Source organism: Anolis carolinensis, chromosome 2 (assembly GCF_035594765.1).
Source record: "Anolis carolinensis isolate JA03-04 chromosome 2, rAnoCar3.1.pri, whole genome shotgun sequence".
Taxonomy (NCBI): Eukaryota; Metazoa; Chordata; class Lepidosauria; order Squamata; family Dactyloidae; genus Anolis; species Anolis carolinensis.
This window is the reverse complement of record NC_085842.1, coordinates 181481658-181502329: the sequence shown is the minus strand read 5'-3', so window position 1 is coordinate 181502329 and position 20672 is coordinate 181481658. Positions and strand designations below refer to the sequence as shown.

Below are 20672 nucleotides of genomic sequence, written 5' to 3'. Positions count from 1 at the left end.
AGGCCATGTATTAGGGCACTTGTGATGCAGCAGAGAGTACAGGTGGCGTTGGGTGATTTCACAAGTGACAACAAAAAAATACAATTACAGGTAAGCAATCTCTCCTTCTTCTTCATGGTCTCTTGTGAATCACACAAAATGGGAGACTAGCAAGTACCAACCTTAAGAGGTGGGATGTCACACCACACAGAAGAAAAGTACTGTCCTGCCCAAAGCACTATCCTTTCTGGACCTGGCATCCACTCTGTGGTGAGATACAAAAATGAGAGGAATGGACCAGGTAGCTGCTCTGCAGATGTTGTCAAGAGGTACTCCTCTCAGGAAAGCAGTGGAAGCCACTACAGCTTGAGCGGAGTGTTACCAAATGGTCTTAGCTTGGGTTTGACTCACAAGTTGATAGGAAAGTTAAATGACAACTGTGATCCATTTAGAGAGCCTCTGGGATGTCACAGGTGAGCCCTGAGCAGCAGAGGAGTACTTGACAAAATGTCTCATTGATTTCCTGTGTAGGGTAATCCAATGGACATAGAAGGCTAAGGACCTTCTGATATTTAGACAGTGCAGTATCTTCCCCAGGTCAGATGTGGGATTTTGAAAAAAGGCGGGCAAAGAACTGTTTATTTATCATGTCAGAAGTGAACTGAGAATACAGTTATAATATATAAAAAACACAAAAAAGTTAAAAACTTGACATTATACTAAATTCCCTTTGACCAGAAGCTGGCCGCTTCAAGTGCCTCTGGTGTTCTGTGAGAAGGTCCTCCATTGTGCACGTGGCAGGGCTCAGACTGCATTATAGTAAGTGATCTGTGGTTTGCTCTTCTTCATACTTGCATGTCATGGTCTCCACTTTATAGCCCAATTTCTTAAGATTGGCTCTGCATCTTGTGATACCAGAGCGCATTCTGTTCAGCACCTTCCAAGTCGCCCAGTCTTTTGTGTGCCCAGGAGGGAGTTTCACATCTGGTATCAGCCACTGATTGAGGTTCCGGGTTTTAGCCTGCCACTTTTGAACTCTCGCTTGCTGAGGTGTTCCTGCAAGTATCTCTGTAGATCTTAGGAAGTTATTTCTTGATTTAAGACATTGGAATGCTGACTGATATCCAAACAGGAGAAGGGTCGGAAATGTCAATGCCTTGGTTCTTTCAGTACTGTTGATGAAGATGGAACGAAGAGACAACATTTGGTAAGAAAGAAATGTAAGATACCAATTTATACCTATAAAAAGAAAGATATGGCTCATCCACCCAGATTGCGCAGAGTTCATTGGCAAGTCTGGCCAATGTTACTGCCCCCAGGAATAATTCTATAAGAAAAGACAAAGGTCACACCATGACGTTGGTTCAAAGGGTCTTCTTGACAATTGAGTTAGTACCAATTGAGACTCGAAACTCGAGATGCTGGTGATACTGGTGTGTGGATTTCTCTAACCCCTTAGGAACAGACGAACCGCTGGATCAGAGAAGCAGTAGGAGATACCATGATAAGACTGTTAAGTAGCACTTGATGGATGCTAGAACAAGCCCCCTTTTTGACAAGGGCACAAGGAAGTTGAGAACAGGTAAATACAGAATAAAGAGTAGTGTTGGTACGACCGAGGAAATCAATGAGGCCCTTCCTTTTATGTACATAAAGACTTCCAGGAGATAGCTTATGAAGCACTTCTAGGATCCAACAACTGGCTTCAAAGAAACTTGTCAGAAGTTAATCTTCCAGGCAGAGAGAACTGACATCAGGATGTTGAAACCAAACCTGATGGACAGTGAGAGGGTTGGGTTGGCACTGAGACATACTGGGATACTCTGGTACCAAGCCCTCATGCAAAAGAGGCAGCAATGTGTGTTTTGTGGGGAGACAATATCTGCATTGAAGAGGTCTGCCTCATTGAAAGGCAGGTCCCTGATGACAGTGCAGATAGTGGCCAAGAGTCTGAAAGATCATAACCATCATGCCAATGCCTTTGGAGAGCAGCTTACCAGAACAGTAAGCAGCGTGCTTTCCAAACTGCACCTGCTGGCTAGCCAGAACACACGTTTCCTGCTCGAGGACTGAAAGGACCTTCTGGTCCTCCTCAGAGTGATGCTCTACATAGGGGGTGATTTTCTCCCAAATGAATTTTTTGTATGCTCCCATACAGGCAACGTGATCAGAAATCTTAGCCAGAGGGGCAGTCAATGAATAGATTGCATGGCCATCTCATTAAATGTCTTGCCCTCACATTCTGCTGTGGCCGTGTGAATCTTCTGGGATGCCTTTGATTACATTGCATTCACAATAAAAGAATTTGGTCTCAGTAGCTTTGTTAACCAGTTAGCTGTATAAACATCAATATAATTCAATTTTTCTGACTTGCAGGAGGTGGGAAACATGGAGGAATGTGAGGACCATGAGGCCTTCAGTACCTGCATAAGGTAAGGGGGGAGAGGAGGTAATGGAAAGCCTGCATGGGGACTTTTTGCTTTTGAATCTCCTTGAATATTGGGTTGTTGATGGTGGCACTGGGAGGTTGAAGGCACTGGCCAGGCAGGACATTTGATCTGTAAAGGACTTGAAGTTATCTGTTGGAGGGGGAGTGTCAAGATCTGCCACATTTGGATTTGGGGAGATGTAGGATTGAGATGATGAGCCTGAAGAAAGAAACCTGTTGTCAGTTTTTAAAGAAATGAGAGAGGCTAGAGCAGAAGGGAATTTGATGCTCTGGGAAACGCCATCGCAAGAAAGTTGTGAATATCTGTGGAGGATGTGGCAGCCTGCTTGTCAGGTGCCAGTGTTGATGATCGATGTATGTGGTGTCTGCTGTCATGGTAGTGACAGAAAGATTCAAGGCAATTGCAATCCCCACAATGGTACCTATCTGTATAGTAATAGCTTCTGGATCTATAGAAGTTACCAAGGAAGTAATCCTGGTAGGAATGATGACATCATTGGCAATGACAGTGGGAGCTCCAAGACTAAGATGACATAGATGGAGATTGGGAATCTAGGGTGACTGGGATTGATTGCAACCGTGCCTGTGGGACCAACGTGGAGGGGGAAAGTCTCTCAATATCAATCAAGATACTAGTTTTGCATGGGGATGATACAACTGTGTGGAAAAGGGGACTACTTTGAAGACCCCATCAGAGCAAATGTGTTCTGGTTCAGGAGAGATACCGGAGAGGAGTGTCATGGACTTCCATATCAGAGGAAGGTTCGGACCTAGGCCAGGACAGAGGCTATTCAGTTGGCAATGGGGTTGATGGTTTCTGAGAGAGAGAGGGAGGAAGAGAAAAGAAGGCTGTGGAGAGTCTACTTTAACAGTTATAATTGACTGGCAAGTACCGGAAATGAAAAAGGCCAGGACAGGAGGCTTTCCTCCATGTTCACGTTATTGGATATCTTAGATTCTAGCTATCTGCCCAAGGTCAAAATCTTTTCAGTTCTTGCTTTGTTATCCTTGATCTTAGATTTTTTAGGATATACAGTGAACGACTCCCGGAAAGAGGATTTAATGGCAAGATGAACCGATGAGGATGTAGGGGGTTGGATTGTTGAAGAGGTTGAAACCATCTGCAGAGAACCCTTGTGTATCAATGAGAGCAACAGAGCTGCTGAGGCTCATAGGGCCAACAAGGTTGGGGTCAGCTTTGAGGTATATGTAACTGATGGGGTTGTGGTCAGTTTTGAGGATGTCTTTGGATCTAAGAACTGAGCAGATGATATTGGTGAAGATGGATTTCAGTGATGCTGAAGATTTTGAAATGGAGGTTAGATCCAGAGCTGAGAGTGCACACTCATAAAGCAAGGCTTTCAGGTGAGTTTCTTGATTTCACCTGGCTTGGGGCGTAAATGCTTGGCAGTGTTCACAAATGTGCACAATATGCCCCATCTCTTAGACACAGGACACATTTGGAGTGTTCATCACTGTGAGGAAGTTTTCCTCCACAGTTGATACATCATTTTAAAAAGGTGATTGAGGACATATCCAAAGTTGAATTGGGATGAGCCATGATTGCACCTGAGGAGCAGAGAGGCGAGAGATATGCCAAGGGTCAGAAATGGATCAAAGCCACAGAAAATAGTCAATTCTGGAGTGCAAGGTCAAATACAGTTTGATAAGTAAGAGAAAGATCCAAAAAACAAGCTGAGTCAATCCATTATAGCAGATGCTGAACACAGACAAAGGTTCCTAATGGAGCTGCTGCTGCAGTGGTAGAAAAAACTGGCTTTTTTGGTGACAACCCATGAATTATACTGTGGAGACAGTGGGTGAGGTTACTGCTGAAAAGTTCTAGAAGTTTCCCAAGGAACTCTGCAAAGACACAGAACACTCATTTTGTGTGATTCACTGAGACCACAGAGAAGAACATAGATTTTCATTACATCTCTATAAACAAAAAACAACTAAAAACAATGGTCACGATAATCTCTAAAAGCTTATGCTACCATCATCATGCTATGTCTTTGCTTTAGTTATTGCAAAAAGAAATTAAATACTTGTAACTATAACAGTACATTACAAATTGTGGTTTCTGTAATGGGAGAAACATTATGGCATATGCTCAAAGGCCCATTTCCCGTGTCCCAGGGCTGAACCCTGGTGCAAACTTGGTTCTGTGAGTAGACTGTGCTAAGAACTGGCTCATTCTAAGTTTCAGAGAAAAGCACCTGCTGAAAACACTGCAGCATCATTCTACTCACTTGATAAGGTAGACATCGTATTTCCCCGCTGAGCGACCAGATTTCCTTTGCTTGAGCTTACGAGTCCACCCTTCTGGCAAAGTGGGGTCATCGTACATGGGGCCACGATCCCGGATGACGGAACGACGCTGTTTTGGAGAGGCAGAAGCTTCAGGCACAGCTGGGGCAGTCCCAGCTCCTTCCAACATCTCTGCTTTGCCTGCTTCAGCTGGTTCAGGTGAAGGGTGTGCATGCTCATGTTGCTTTTCTTCTTTCCGCTCCTTCTTTACTTTTTTGAGTTTGGAAGATTTGTCCTTCAGGCCCTGTAAGTCTTGGTCCTCAGATTTTTCTTCCCTACAAAAAGAAAAATAAGTCCCTGTGACTATTAAGCATGCCTCAATGCAAAAGAAGGATGGATGGGTAGATATAGACCTACTCACCTATAGTTACACTGATAACGTTCCATTCCCACTCCCACCCACTCACCTAGCACAATCTGCTGAGTGAGAAACACAATATACCAAAGCTTTCCAGCTACATATGATTCCTCCCCCAGTCCTTTTTTGAATTTCTTAGAAATATGTTTTAAAAAATTGATACCACAGCTACCCAAATTCAACAGCAAATTCAACTACAGCCAATGGGACAACCAGTTTAGTTCAATTTCATAAGTCAATATGAACATCAATACAGGTTTTATATCCATTATCCAAAAAGCTCCAAAATCCAAAACCAGTCACCTGTTTCCACCTTCAAATGACGTGTGTGGCACTTTTACTCATTTGTTCACAAAGCAGAAGTGAGTGGCTAAAAGGCTCCTTGGAGATCTGTACAATATTGTACTTTTTCTTCCAAATATCAGGTCCTTTATACACTCAATCTCTCAGATCCTCAGGTTTAACCTCCAGCATTTTGTTCGCTACATGTAGCGAATGAAAGAGATACAAGACTAGAGCGAGACTAAGAATTTGTGAATGGCAGGTATGTTGGTCGCACTTAAATTAGTGTGTGTCTTACAATCAATTGCATATTAGAATCAAAGAAATAACAGTTCAAGTACAATCTGAATAAGAGGTCTCCCAGAACTATGCATGCAGTTATATTGTATAGTTATATCTAAAGGCATCAGATCCCATATGATCTGGGAGTCTAGACAGAATCAGCCCTGGTTGGTACTTGAATCATAGAATCAGAGTTGGAAGAGACCTCGTGGGTCATTCAGTCCAACCCACTTGGATGGGAAACCGATAATGAATACCAGATGCTGTAGGTTATGTTTCAGAAGAAAGAAGTGAGTTATCTCCTGCCTAAGAAAACCCTATAAAAATTACTGGGGTTGCCATAAGTCAACAGATGGCTTAAAGGCACATAGACACATATTCTCCTTCCCCATAGATTTCTTTACAAAAAATAAAAAAACGAAGATGGTAAGGAAGTACAGGTATTACAAATACTTCCTTTGGCTCACCCATAGAATTTCATGAATGGGGCAGGGCAAAAGCACAATACATTCAAGTAGAAGCAGCCCGGATGTGAGCATGTACTTTTTGCTGTTTCCCTTTTCTTCACAAAGAAGGGAACCCAGCAGCTGTAATAACCAGAAAGATGGGAGGCATTTGGGAGGAACTCCTCAATTCCCCTGGCTATAATTACTGCTGCAGAAATTCAGAGTGTTTGTAAATAAGCTGGGGATGCTGCATTTGGTAAATCATATTGCTTGCATTTTCCAGGAGTGGAGACATGATACTTAAAAGATGACATAAAGGAGATGCTGCTTGTTGAACAAATGGATGATGCTTTAGAAGAGGTAACAAGAACACATCTTTCAAATAGTTTTAGGAGCAAACTGTGAAAGAGAATGGCACATCTCCAAGCAATACCAGATGAATATAGTTCTGTTTACTTTAATACCAGGCAAGTTGGCAGTATCCAGCAACAGCCAAAACAGTGTAGGACAACCAACAGTCCTACAGTGTGTTAAACAGTACTGACTAGTTAACATATGAGCAGCATTTGCTTGAGACATCCCATGAATTATTTCCCAAATCACAGGGGCAAATGTAGTTATATCAGATTGATTGATTAATCTGGGGAGCTATTATAACTGCCAGAGCAGCTGGGAAACAGCAATTTTCTGACTGGGAGTTAGAAGAGGAGAGAAAGGTCTTATCATAGGAGTTGCTACAGGCCCTCCAATTGTCAGATGAAAGCATGAACATTGTCTCAGGCAGGGTACATACCCCTCCCTTCTTTCAGCAGTGTGCTGGATACTATTTTTTGTCATCATCTGGTTCCTACTAAAAACAAACAAAAAAACTACGCACAATTGCATATTGTCCTGGAAAATAGCATGCTCCAAGTCTATATTTCTGTGCATATGTTAACATTAAATGGGATTCGATTTCAGGACATAGACATTGGCACTAAAAAAATTAAGCTTTGTCAGTGCGTATAAGGTGAAGGCCAACATGTGCTCCTCGTAATTTGTTGGAAGGGGAAAAATGAGGACTGCACCATTCTGAATCGAGACATGACTCTTTCATAGCAAATGAGCTTCTTTTCCCAGGCTAAAAATGCATCCTTTTCTATTTCCTTGCCATCCACAGAGCCTATTCAAACAGTCCAAAGAGGCAAGATGGATACTCCCCTGCTGGGTGAGCTTGGCTGTCAGTGGTATCACCATGATAAACCTTAAGGGGGATTTTTATCTCATCGGGTACAAATGAATGGTAATCTTGCCACTGACAGTTTGAAAGCCAACCACTTAACTGAAAGAATTACCACAGGAAGCTGTCAAGATACAAAAGGACAGGTTGCTCACCTGTAACCATGTTTCTTCGAGTGTACTCTGTGAATTCACACTAATGGAGAAGCTGCGCCTGCGCAGGTTCCGACGGAAACTCTTCCAAGCTGAAGTTCAAATTTTGGCGGTAACCACGCCCCCCCTTCCCAAGGGGCATATAAGGCAGCCCCAGGCGCCCGCTCTCCAGTTCCTACGCCGCCAAGGCAACGAGAAAGGGAGAGGTTTGCCAGAGGGGAAGGAAGGGCGGGTTTGTGTGAATTCACAGAGTACACTCGAAGAAACATGGTTACAGGTGAGCAACCTGTCCTTTTTCTTCGTGTACTCTGTGAATGCACACTAATGGAGACTGACACGCTAAGGTCCCGGATGGTGGGACAAGGCAAACTCGACAATCAGTGAATGTCCGAACATATATTTATTAGGACATATTGAGATAACAGTCCCAAGAGACCAGTGCAATAAATTGTCCGAAAGGACCAGTGCAATGCAAACATGAGCATAGTAGAAGAGGAAACATAACATAGAAATTATTCAATAAACATGGTAGAAACACGCAATTGCGTATAGTGCATATAAACGCTCTCCCAGGGGGGAGAGGGGAAAGAACATCATGGCCTTTGACATATCCGCCAGGATCAATAAGGCGGTACAAAGCAACAGAGCAACTGCTCAACACAATCAGGGAAAAACATATCCCTAGAGGTAGGTATGGGGAAAAAGACCGGCCCAAACTTGAAGGAGAGGTATAGAGAGTCACCTGCGGGTGAATATAAGGAGAAAAGACGTTTGAGAGTCAGGAGAGGCAAGATGAGAGTACTGATCTTGCGAAGGCCGAGTCCTTTAAGGCTTTATTGTCTAGCCTGTAGTGAGAGACAAACGTAAGAGGGTTTGACCAGATAGCCGCTTTGCATATGGAGTCAAGCGGAATACCCCTAAGGAAGGCGGTTGAAGCCGAGAGGCCCCTAGTCGACCTCGGGCGGATGGATGGGGGAGGAGGTCGCTTGGCTAGTTCGTAGGCCAACTCAATGGCCTGAGCGATCCAGTGGGACAGTCTTTGGGAAGAGATGGGATTACCCAACTTGTCCTGGGCATAGGCGACAAAGAGTCTTTGTGTCTTGCGTATGTCCTTGGTACGGTCCCTGTAGAAGAGAAGTGCCCTTCGAACGTCAAGAAGGTGCAGTTTTTGCTCGAGAGGAGAGGAGGGGTTAGAGAAGAAAGCTGGTAGGACAATGTCCTGGTTGAGGTGGAAAGCTGACACCACCTTAGGGAGAAAGGTAATGTCCGGGCGAAGAACAGCGCGGTCATGGTGAAAACGTAGATAAGGCTCGTCGACCCTGAGAGCAGCAAGCTCGGATGGCCGTCGTGCCGACGTGATCGCCACTAGAAAGGCCAACTTCCAGGAAAGCAGACGGAGATCGGCCGAGGCAAGCGGTTCGAAGGGAGCAGAAGTGAGTTGAGAAAGTACAAGTTCGAGGTTCCAGCCCGGCGTAGGTGGTAGCGACGGCGGGCAGATGTTATTGTAGCCTCGGAGAAAAGTTTTGATCAAGTGGTGAGAAAAGAGAGATGGCTGACCGTGGCGTTGAAAGGACCAGGAAAGAGCTGCGAGATAAGCCTTAATAGAAGCGAGAGAGAGTTTCTTCTCAACGAGGGTCATGAGGAAGTCGAGGACCACCGATACCGAGGTCGGAAAGGTGTCGACGTTACGGGATCGAAGGAAGGCGTGAAAGCGAGAGAGTTTATAGGAATAAGCCTAGTATAGTAGACGGCTTATGGGCTGCCCGAAGGACGTCTTGCAGGTTCTGCGGAAGGGAGGCTAGGTAAGAATCCTCCATGCAGTGAGATGAAGGGAAGGGAGGTCCGGGTGAAGAATTTTGCCGTCCTCCCTTGAGAGAAGGTGCGGCGAGGGAGGCAGAGGGCGAAACGTTCCTCTGGAGAGACGAAGAAGGGCTGGATACCACGGTTGGCGGGGCCAGGCCGGAGCTATGAGAATCGCTGTGACCGAGATCGAGAGAAGTCTTTCGAGAACTTTCGGTATGAGGGGAATCGGTGGAAAAAGATAAAGCATCTCCGCCGACCAGTCCAGTAGAAAGGCATCCCCTAGACAGCCGGGGAAGGAGTTCGGGGGAAGTCTCGCTCCGTAGCGGGGTAGCTGAGCGTTGTGGGGAGACGCGAAGAGATCCAGAGTAGGGCGTCCCCAGTGGAGGAACAGACCGTCGAGGATCTCGGGATCGAGCTTCCACTCGTGAGAGGAAGATGTCATCCTGCTGAGGGCATCTGCTAAGTCGTTTTGGGCACCCGGCAGGTGGATTGCAGAGACCTGTACGTCGTGGGCTATGCACCAAACCCAGAGACGGGAGGAGAGGAGCATCAATTTCCTCGAACCCGTACCGCCCTGTTTGTTGATGTAGAATACTGCTACGAGGTTGTCCGATTGAATGAGGATGGACTTGTGACGGATGAGGCGGGAGAATGCTTTCAGGGCTTTGAGAATGGCGAGAAGCTCGAGGAAGTTTATGTGGTTGGCCCTCTCGGATGGGGACCAAAGATCTTGAACCGTTAGACCGCTCATGTGGGCTCCCCAAGCGTAGGTGGAGGAGTCCGTGGTTATGGTTAGCGACGGCGGGGCTGGATGAAATGGGAGGCCCCTGCACACGTTTTGGTGAGACGTCCACCATGAGAGGGACTGGCGGACGAACAACGGTACCGACAAGTACTTGGAGTTGTGGTGGTAGAACGGCTTGAAAGTGTCTATAAATCACCTTTGTAGGACCCGAAGGCGCAGCCTGGCAAACGGGGTCGTGAGAACCGTGGAGGCCATGTGGCCCAGAAGGACTTGAATGGCACAGGCTCTGACCCTCCGGGCGGATCGACAAAGGGCGATGTGGTGTCGGAGAGCTAAGAATCTGTCGAACGGTAGTGAAACAGTCTCTGTGACGGAGTCGAAGAGGGCCCCGATGAACCGGATTCGGGTTGACGGGGAGAGATTTGACTTCTCGGAGTTGAGTTGGAGGCCGAGAGATTTTAGAAGACGCAGCGTGAAGGAGACGTGGTTTTCGAGAAGAACCGGATCGGGCCCGACGAGAAGCCAGTCGTCCAGATAAGAAAGACCGTGATGCCATGTAGCCTGAGGTGGGCCGCTACGGCGGCGACGACCTTGGTAAAGACCCTTGGGGCCGTAACGAGACCGAAGGGTAAAACGGTAAATTGGTAGGTTTGGTCGAGAACTTTGAAACAGAGGAACCGTCTGTGCGCCTCCCGTATCGCCACGTGGAAGTAGGCGTCTCGTAAGTCTATGGAGGCAAAGTAGTCTCCCCGCTGCAGCATCGGGAGGATAGAGGCAATAGAGACCATCCTGAATTTGGAAGGGCGAATGAATATATTGAGGGCCCTTAGGTCCAGAATGGGGCGTAGCCCGCCCCCCCTCTTCGGGACTGTAAAGTATCTGGAGAAGAAACTTAAAGGGTCCAGTTCGGGAGGGGAGGGACGGATGGCGCCTTTGGCCAGTAATGCATCGACTTCGGCCAGTATCTCTGGGGAAGGAGTTGAGTAGAGAATGCGACCTGTAGATGGGAGGTCCGTGAACTCTAAGGCGTAGCCGTCTTGGACAATGCGAAGAACCCATGCATCTGAAGTAATGGACTCCCATTGATTGTAAAAGGGGGCTAGGCGGTCGGCAAAGGCACAGGAGGGTCGAGGCAGCGTGGGCTCTACAGCGGTAGCGGGCGAGGAGCTTTGGCAGGGGTTGGCGTCAGGTACGCCGGTTAGCCTGCGGAGGAGCGGGGGTGGTTCGACCGCGTTGCTTTTGCGGATGAGGTCCCCGACGAGGTTGGTGATGGGTTTGATTATTCGAGCCCGAAGGCCGCCTGAAAGAGTGGTGTCTGAAAGATTGCGGCGGGAAGCGGCGGGAGCGGTGCGGGAACCAGCGGGTGCGCTGAGGTTGCGGTTGGTCGCCACATTTAGACGCAAGAATTTTAAAGTCATGATTAGACTTGAGTTTGTCATCGGTACCGGAGTTAAATAGTCCGAGCGCGTCAAAGGGAAGGTCCTCAATGACCTGTCTGGAAGATGAGGAGAGACCCGAAGACCTCAGCCAGGCGTGGCGGCGGATGGATATCGCGTGGGCAATCATCTTGCCCGCAGTATCACCTGTATGTTTCGCCATTTGTATTTGGTGGTGAGCAAGCGAGTCTGCTTCCTGTTGGAGGGTAGTGAGGACGGAGCGGTCTTCGTCCGACATCTTAGCGAAGAAGGGCTGTGCCTTCTCCCAGATAATCTGCTGGTAGGCACCCATGCAGGCTCCATAGTTCGCCATGCGGCAAAGCAAAAGGGCTCCAGAGTAAAGTTTTCGACCCACGGCGTCGAAGCGCTTTCCTTCTCTGTCGGCCGGAGTGTTCGACTGACGACCTGAGGATTGAGAGGCCTTAACGACCAGGGAGTTGGGGTCGGGGTGGTGTTTGAGCCACTCCAAGGTATCATCGTCGGTACGGTACCAAGTCTCGATCCTCTTCGAGGTCGGAGGAATGGAGGAAGGGGTTTTCCAGGAGGCCTGGATAACGTCCAAGAGATAAGGCAGGAAAGGGAGTAGCGTGGCCGGCGGAGCTTGGGCCTGCACCCTTTTGAAAACTGGATCAGACACTGCTTTGGAAGTCTGCTTGATCTCCAAACCCAGGGCGTCGGCCATTCTGACCATTTGATCAGAGAAAGCACGAATATTGTCAGTAGGAGAAGGCGGGTCCGCCTCATACGCATCGTGGGGAGGAGAGAGGTCGAGACCGAGAGAGACCACCGAGGCCGAGAGGACAGAGTCTGGGCGGTCAATATCAACATCTTCCTCCTCAGCCCCTTGGGGGGACTGAGGGGGAGAAGAAAGCACAGTCTCGGGAGGAGGCATGGCCTCGCGGGAAGAGAGGGCCGGGAGCCGAGGATCCTTAGAGGCTGAGGCCTGGGCTGCTCGAGCCAGGCGAGCCGTTTGTCTGCCACGCTCCGGTGTCGAGGTGGGAGGGAAGAGCTGTTGGCGCGACGAGTGAGGCGGCGCAAGGGGCTCCGGCACCGGCACCCTGACCACCGTTTGGGTAGAGTGGTGGGGTGAGTCCTGCAGCTCCCCGTCAGACAGGGGGTGCAATGGAGATTGAGAAACATCTCTAGGCCTCTGGGCTGGCACAATTGGAGAAGACCTTCTCGAGGAGGTTGCCGAGGAAGATGGCGGGTCTCTCCTTGAGGAGGCCGAGGAAGAGGAGCGCTGAGTCAGCCGTTTCTTTGTCGGCGGTTGCTTGGATGCAACCCTCAAGGACTTGCCAGGTGTGGGAGGAACCACAGCTGAGTCAGATTGCGCTCGACGAGACTCCTCGTGAGCCCTTTTAAAGGCTATTTTGATAGCAGAGGAGGACGGAGGGGAGCCGATACGAGAGCGGATCGAGGTCACCGAAGCCAGAGAGCTCGACGTCGAGGAAGGCCCCACCTTTCCGGAGCGGGTCGACACGGTAGCCGTCGTCACAGTACACGGTGGCTTGACCGGTTTAGCGGCCCTGGAGGTCCTGGACGCTCTGGACGAGACCGAGGAGGCTTTAGCTGTCGGAGGCTTAGCTGGTGGCGCCGACATAGCTCTCAGAGCTGAAGACGACGACGTACCCGACGTCGACAGAGTCGGTTCTGGCGCGAGAGATCTTTCGTAAAGCGCCGCTCTAAGCCTAGCGGCTCTGTTCTTTCTGGCCTGAGCTGTGAGAGCTAGGCAGAAACGGCAGGTACTGACCACATGAGCCTCGCCAAGACAGAAGAGGCACTTGGCGTGGCCGTCCGAGTCAGGAATTTTAGCAGCACACTGCGTGCAACGCTTGAAACGACTAGTAGACATGCGAAGAGTCCGAAGTGAACCTTGCGGCGGAAAAAAAGGAACTGGAGAGCGGGCGCCTGGGGCTGCCTTATATGCCCCTTGGGAAGGGGGGGCGTGGTTACCGCCAAAATTTGAACTTCAGCTTGGAAGAGTTTCCGTCGGAACCTGCGCAGGCGCAGCTTCTCCATTAGTGTGCATTCACAGAGTACACGAAGAAAAACCCCAACTTTATAAAATGCTAGCGGCAACCAGCTATCAGAAAGCAGCCTGCCTTTTGATGGCCAGCTGAGGAGCTTACATCAGGGTGTATCTACAAAGACCTGACCTGTGCTTTTAAAAAGGCTATGCCAAGTTATACAATGGTTGCTGTTATTTGATATAAAATCAACTTCGACTTATGGCAATCCCATAAATAATATACCCTTAAGATTCTCCATCTTCAGCTGCTCTGGTTAGGTCTTCAAAACTCAAAACTATGGCTTTCTTGAATGAGTCAACCCACCTGAAGAAAGTGCTTCCTCTTTTCCTACCTCTTTCTACTTTACCAGGCATTATACAGTTTTCCAATAAATCACAGTCCCATTTTATGTCCAAAGAGCCATAGTCTCAGTTTACTCATCTATGCCTCAACTGAGAATTCAGGCTTGATTTGCTCGAAGGTCCATTAATTTGTCTTTTTTGTAGCCTTTGGTATATGTAAAAGTCTGCTCCAGCACTATAGTGCAAGGGAATTATTTATTTAATGACCATTTTATGTAATGTTCAGCTTTACAACCATATATTGAAATTAGAAAATACAGTATTGATCTACTTATCTGTGGGGGATGTGCTCCAGAATTTTTTGTGATATCTGAAACTGCAGATAACTCTGCATTTTGACTGCACTTGAGCCAGAAGCATACCACAGAATAGCAGTGGAAAACCTAAAGAACCCCAGAAACACTTCCAGGGGCTTTTTTTTAGTACAGGTAAGTGAAAGCGTGGATTTTGGAACTATGGATAAAGGGGTCATACTCCACTATGGCCTGGAAAATTCTGGCTTTAGTATTTACTACATCTTAACACTTCCAAATCTTACCGACTGTATTTTCTGGCATATAAGATTACTTTTTTAACTCAGGAAAATCTTCTCAAAAGTTGGGGGTCGTCTTACATGCCGGATGTCATCTTATAGGGTGGGTACTGAAACTTCTGAGCTAGATTGGAGAATCTGCGGTCGCTGCATATGGTGGGGGGAGCTCAAAAACGCCGCAGTCACATCCCCGCCATATGCAGTGACTGTATGAAAGCAGCAAGGGCAGTGCTGTATAAGTACGGTAGAAGAAAATTCACTCACCAGGATTCGTGGAAAGAAGTGACTTAATGCGGTCCCGATGATGAGGTGAGGAGGCACCTTACCCGGAAGGTGTAAGTAAAGGGCGGAGTAAGCTGCAGGCATCTAGGACGCCAGGGGAATGGAAAAAAGAGAGCAGCGCTGTGCACAGAAAAACACGCCTCTTTTACCCGTCCGACCCGCCCTTGTATCCTATTACTGTACCTCCTTCTCTGCCTTTCAGATCTTGCTCCTGAGGACTGGAGTGAAGCAGCGCAGGCACACATGTGTGAGATCTGAGAGGTAGAGAAGGAGGTACAGTAACAGGATACAAGGGCAGGCCAGACGGGTGAAAGAGGCGTGTTTGCACTACCACTCTGACAGTCTTTTTATTTGGGGTGCGTCAGAAGAGGGGTAGTCTTATACGACGAGTGTATCTCAAACTCTATGTTTTAACTGGAAAAGTTGGGGGTTGTCTTATACACTCAGTCTTATATGCTGGAAAATATGGTTGTTCTTTCAGAACTGCCTTTCCAGATCTTAGCCCTCTGATTTCTCAACTACAATTTCAAGTTCAGTTAATGGTTAAACCAGTGTATAGAGAATCCTAACTATTTCAATGTGTTTGTTACCCACTTTAAAGCTATGTAAATTATCTGTGGTCATTCTTGTCATCTTCTTTCAACTGTAACCCTGCTTTTGCGCTTTTCTCTTGAACTTTCATCAGTAGGAGTTCTAAATTATTGCTGTGTTCTGAAAGAAATATGGTGCCAATTACAGACATTCATGTTAACATCTCAGTACTGACTCAGATGTAACCTACCTTCTTTCCACCCCATTCCTCTAAACACAAAGGGAGGTTTGCAACTAGTTCTCCCAGGTGCTAGAACCAAATGTTTTCACATTAACTGCCACCTGACCTGGGTTTCCTGCATGACTTCAGTGGTGGCATCTGTCAAAGCCAACCAGTTTTCAGTTCCTTAATGTACCGAGGAAAAGGGGGGGGGGGGGGGTAGTACAGCAAGTACTTATCAGTGAACTAGTTTGAGGTACTCAAAATATAGTCCTGTGCTGAAAACTCTTTAATTCTAAGTGCAAGTTTTTTGTAGGTCTAGGAACAAAAAATAGGTAATCTGAAGTCTGCCCACTACTGCTCTAGAAAGCATCACAATCTTATGTCCGTTCTATAGGTCTCACAGGCGGTCTAGCGTTGGCCTGAAGGAATCTCTCTGTTACATTCTGGCACCACGTATAACAGACAAGTTGTTCCAAGTTCCAAACAAATGCAACATTAAATATTGATTAATAAGCATACCGTACACAACAGCAAAGAGACTGAAACAGCAGCATTAATACAAATTTATTAGTGCAAAAATAAAAGGGAGTATAGTATATAATTTATAAAGTGGCAATAGCTTAATATATAATTCAGCAGCATTGTAATTTTAGCAGGGTATACTGCTCTATATCAATGAGGGAGTTTTCCTCGTTAACATCTTGCAGTTTGCTTCAAAGGAGAAACCCATAACAGTGGAATCTCTATGACTGTGCAATCTGTATTATATACAGCTCACTTTCTCAATGTAGTGCTTCAGAAGACTTTAGGAAGGAAACACAGGGATCCTCTGCTCACAGGAGCTTCCCTCTTTCTGACAAATAGCTAAATCAAGTTTCCAGGATTTCCCCATGGTTGCTTTCTCTTTGAAGTCATTTCTTAGGCATGTCAGCTTTAATAGCTAGAATTTATTTATTTCTCTTTCAATTAATGATACCACCTTATTAGCCACCTCAAAAGGATTATACCACCTTACAGAACTCAAAGGCTTCTTCAGAGAAAAGTGGTTTTTTTAAATCATGCAGGGGACAGAAGTCACAAAGCCTACATAAAAAAGAAAGAGTGGAGGATGGGGAAGACAAGGAATCTAGCAGAATCTTAGAGAATGAATGATTTAGTCGCAAAGGAGCTGCTATATTCCTTCTCCTATCACTTCCTTTGTCATGCTAAAATAGGCTGAACTATTACTGTCTCAAAAACAGTATTTTTGTTGCTTTGGGATAGTATAAAGAAAGGGTTTGTTGAGATTATGAAATTAGGAAATATCTCCTATGGACACGAGCTAACTGTGGATAAAGGCAGTAAAGGAAAGGCAACAAAAACTTTGCTTCTCCATTTGAAACTACGGAGCACCCTCTCCCCTTGAAACTACTACAATGTTTGGTAAAATGGGAAAAAGTTGGAAGAGGAAAACTACATTAGAGATGGATAAGACTCCATCAAGCAGGAAATGGCCCTGAGTTTTCAAGAACTGGACAGGGTGGATAGGGTGACTTGGAGGTCTCTCGTTCATAGGGTTGGTTTAAGTTAAAGCAGACTTGGCAACTATGGACAACAACAAAATATTTCCATAATATGGATGTTGGAATTTTTTTATGGTCAGCATGGCCACCTTTACATTTATGAGGCAGAAGTGTGCCCACTATGTTTTAAACTCCAAAGCCATGACTTGCCCATGTGGCATAGGGCAAAATACAGTTGTCTACATCAAGTTTTTAAAAAGATTAAAAACATATCTAGCGTGTTTCTTGTAAAGACTGTTGGATTTGTAGCACTAGCTGCTGTTTTGCTGATTTCTGCACAAATTAAACCACATAGGGAGTTTGGGTTGACTTGGCAAAGGCTGCATTTGTTCATTTTTGGCTGGTTATACTTACAATGTGGTCATATCTTTACTGTACTGTAAAACCAGGTTAACTAATACATGACACTAAAATCTGCCCTGGAGCAATTCAGCAGCATAAACTGGCTTCTGAGATTATATATATACTCTCTCTCTCTCTCTCTCTCTCTCTCTCTCTCTCTCTCTCTCTCTCTCTCTCTCTCTCTCCTCGAGAGGACTCAGGGAGGTTTCCAATATACGTGAAAAAACCGTCAATTTTCAGAAACACTATACAACAACTTGAACATAGCAAACATAATAAAACAACATCATCAACAAAAACAAAAACAGTTCAGTTAGAATGGACAGTTATAGATCCAGCTGAAACTACACCAGAGGAAGCCCACATGCATAAAAATGAAGGCATCCAATATATCAGTGGTTTCCAACCTTTGGGCCTCCAGCTGTCTGGGACTTCAGCTCCCACAGTTCCTAACAGCTGGTAAGTTGGCTAGGATTTCTGGGAGCTGAAGTCCAAACAAAACAAAACAAAACAAAACAAAAAACATTCCTAGGTGCCTTTTGGAAGTAGCATTCGGGTAGTCTTCAATGCTTCTTAAACTGTAAGTCCCGACTTCAAATTGGGTCCCTTCAGGTCAATGTGGGGGTCATGAAATGCTTCCCCCCCCCCCACGTGCAGAGTAGGAGTGGATGCTGCTGCTGTTATCAAATGGGAAAAGGGGATGAGCACAAACAGATATCCTATAGCAGTGGTTCTCAATCTGGGGTCCCCAGGTTTTTGGCCTACAACTCCCAAAAATCCCAGCTGTTAGGATTTCTCGGAGTTGAGGGTCAAAAACATCTGAGGACCCCAGGTTGAGAATCACTGTCCTACAGAGACTACTCCAATTGTTCTAAGGGATATTAACAAATGTGATTGTGCTGGTTGTACACAAAGCTTTGCCTTCACAGACTTTTTATAGCTCATCTTTCTGGTCTGACAGACAAGCAAAGTTGTCCTCTTAAGCTGAAGTCAAGGTCATTTTGATAGCAGCTGGGGCAGGAAGGATGCTTTAAAAAGGAAGCTGCCAGTTGCAGATGCCATTATGTAAAACAGGTCTGCTAGGACATAGCTTTGGAACTGAAAGGCACAAATGTCTCCCTCAAGCAAGCTGATAGGAGGATGAAATATTTTAGTCTTTGCAACCCTTATGCCCACACTCCCAGGACCTCAAATTATCTTCTTTTTATTTGTAGAAGATATCCTTTGCAGGCTGATGTAACAGGGGGTTTCCTATTCCAAAATAGTTCATGTCTCCAGATTCTGGGAACTTCCCGTATATGCTTTCAGCTGAACTTCAAGGTGTGTTAGCCCAGGAGAGAATCACTGTGAGTGCTCTGAAAGATAGGGCTTAGTAACTGGAAATAGGTCAGACTTTTTATCTCCAGGTCCAACAGTACAGAGAGACCTTCCAAAGAACTCACGGCACTCTTCTAACAAATGAATTTAGGGACTCATACTGTTCAGAGGCAAAACTGGTTCTCAAGAGGGAGCAAGAGATTCATAACTTCAAATGAGAACAAAGCTTTACTGCACTTGTCAGCAGTCCAGCTTAAGGGCATGGGTGTGTGTAGCCTAGCCTTTTCATCCAGGCAGACACTCTTTACACAACCTCAAACCAAAATGCAGTTTCTTTTACTCCAACTCCTCACTTTCCTTCTCTTGTGTATGTTTTTTAAAAAAAACTTCACCTGATGAAGAAGCCGATGAGTTCTAAATGCATCATGTATTTTGGTTGGCCTAATAAGAATACTATGCATAATTTAGTTTTTAATTAATAAGTCGTATCTAGTCATAACTTTTGTATATAAGAACAGATATTAAGAAACACAAAGGGTGCACCCATGCAAAAATGTAAGAATCAAAACTCACGTTTGAATTTTGTAATGCTCAGAAGACTAAGTCAGTTTCATTTTCAGCGCAAGGTCAAGTCAAAAAGGCTGCCATTCCTCTTTAAATTAATGGCCTCTTGCCATGAAGAGAAGAAAGCAGCAAGGTGGGTCAAACTAAGTGAAAGAAACTGAGAGAGCAGATTTCTGGGAATTTTTTTTGGTGTCAGGAGTGATTTGAGAAACTGCAAGTCGCTTCTGCTGTGAGAGAACTGGCCGTCTGCAAGGACGTTGACTGGATGTTTGATGTTTTACCATCCTGTGGAAGGCTTCTCTCATGTCCCCGCATGGAGATGGAGCTGATAGAGGGAGTTCATCCGTGCTCTCCCCGGGTTGGGTTTGAACCGGAGCCCAATGGCAGAGAATTCAAAAGGTCCTGCCCCAAACTACATTTCCTAGAATTCTGCTCAGCATCAGAAAGCTCCAATTATGATAGGGGAGAGATTGGTCCCTCCTAGCAGCAGCCAGAGTTCCAATAAATTGTTGAATCTGTAAAGAGGTGAACTGACTGATACTTCAATTACAAGTAAATCAGTGTTGGGCTGGGAAGAAATCCCTAAATTGAAGTTACCGTATATTGGTTAATATGAGAGACATTCAATGAGATAGCTGTTGTGGCTTTTTAAAAAGGATTTTGTCAAAACTTTTTTTTAAATTCCCAAAACCAGTAAATATATGAATATTTCTGGAACTTGGGGGGAAATGATCCCCTACCACCTTGTGTCATTGTATAGAAAATTCAAGGAGATCGCTCTTGTAGTATTTTTTAAAATGTTGTTTGTAAAAACTGACAATTTCCTAAAAATCTGCGGATGAGTGATACATTCTGAAATTTGATGGGCTAACAATGATAAATGTGTTCTATAAACAGAAAGTTTCATGCCAATAGCTCTAATAATGAGGGAGGAAGGTGCCTCTGAAATTTCCTCACTAGCACAATTACTTTTTTTTTCGTGTCAGGAGCAACTGGAGTTGCTTCTGGAGTGAGAGAATTGGCCGTCTGCAAAGACGTTGCCCAGGGGACGCCCGGATATTTTGATGTTTTTACCATCCTTGTGAGAGGCTTCTCTCATGTCCCCGCATGAAGCTGGAGCTGATAGAGGGAGCTCATCCGCGCTCTCCGCGGGTGGGATTCGAACCTGGCAGCCTTCAGGTCAGCAACCCAACCTTCAAGTCTCTAGGCTTTTATCCCCTAGGCTGTGATGCCCCATGGGCCTTGTAGTCCTGTTCCTAGTACTATCGTGGCAGATGAAGATGAAAACATGGGGTTTTCGCCGGTTCAACAAGAGCCGGAGTCCTTTCACCTGCCGGATGTTGATGTTTGTCCTCAAGAATTCAGTAAAACAGACATTGGGCATTCCTCGCCTCCGTTTCCCAGGAGGGAATCTTACTCTAGAGACAGAGGAGTCAGAGAAGCAAATCGCAGGAGTTTACGGATCGCTGCCAAACAACAGGCTGATT

The 20672-nt window shown here is 46.0% G+C and overlaps 1 protein-coding gene across 2 annotated transcripts in view; it reads right to left on the bottom strand.

The window, feature by feature from the left end:
* The window catches only part of mecp2 (methyl-CpG binding protein 2), a 125276-nt gene that overhangs the window by 12101 nt on the left and 92503 nt on the right, over positions 1 to 20672 (bottom strand). For both annotated transcript variants that reach the window (XM_008103915.3, XM_016991199.2), the window contains exon 2: positions 4681 to 5013. In XM_008103915.3, the coding sequence (XP_008102122.2) occupies positions 4681 to 5013 (333 nt within the window). The remainder of the gene's footprint in view (positions 1 to 4680; positions 5014 to 20672) is intronic.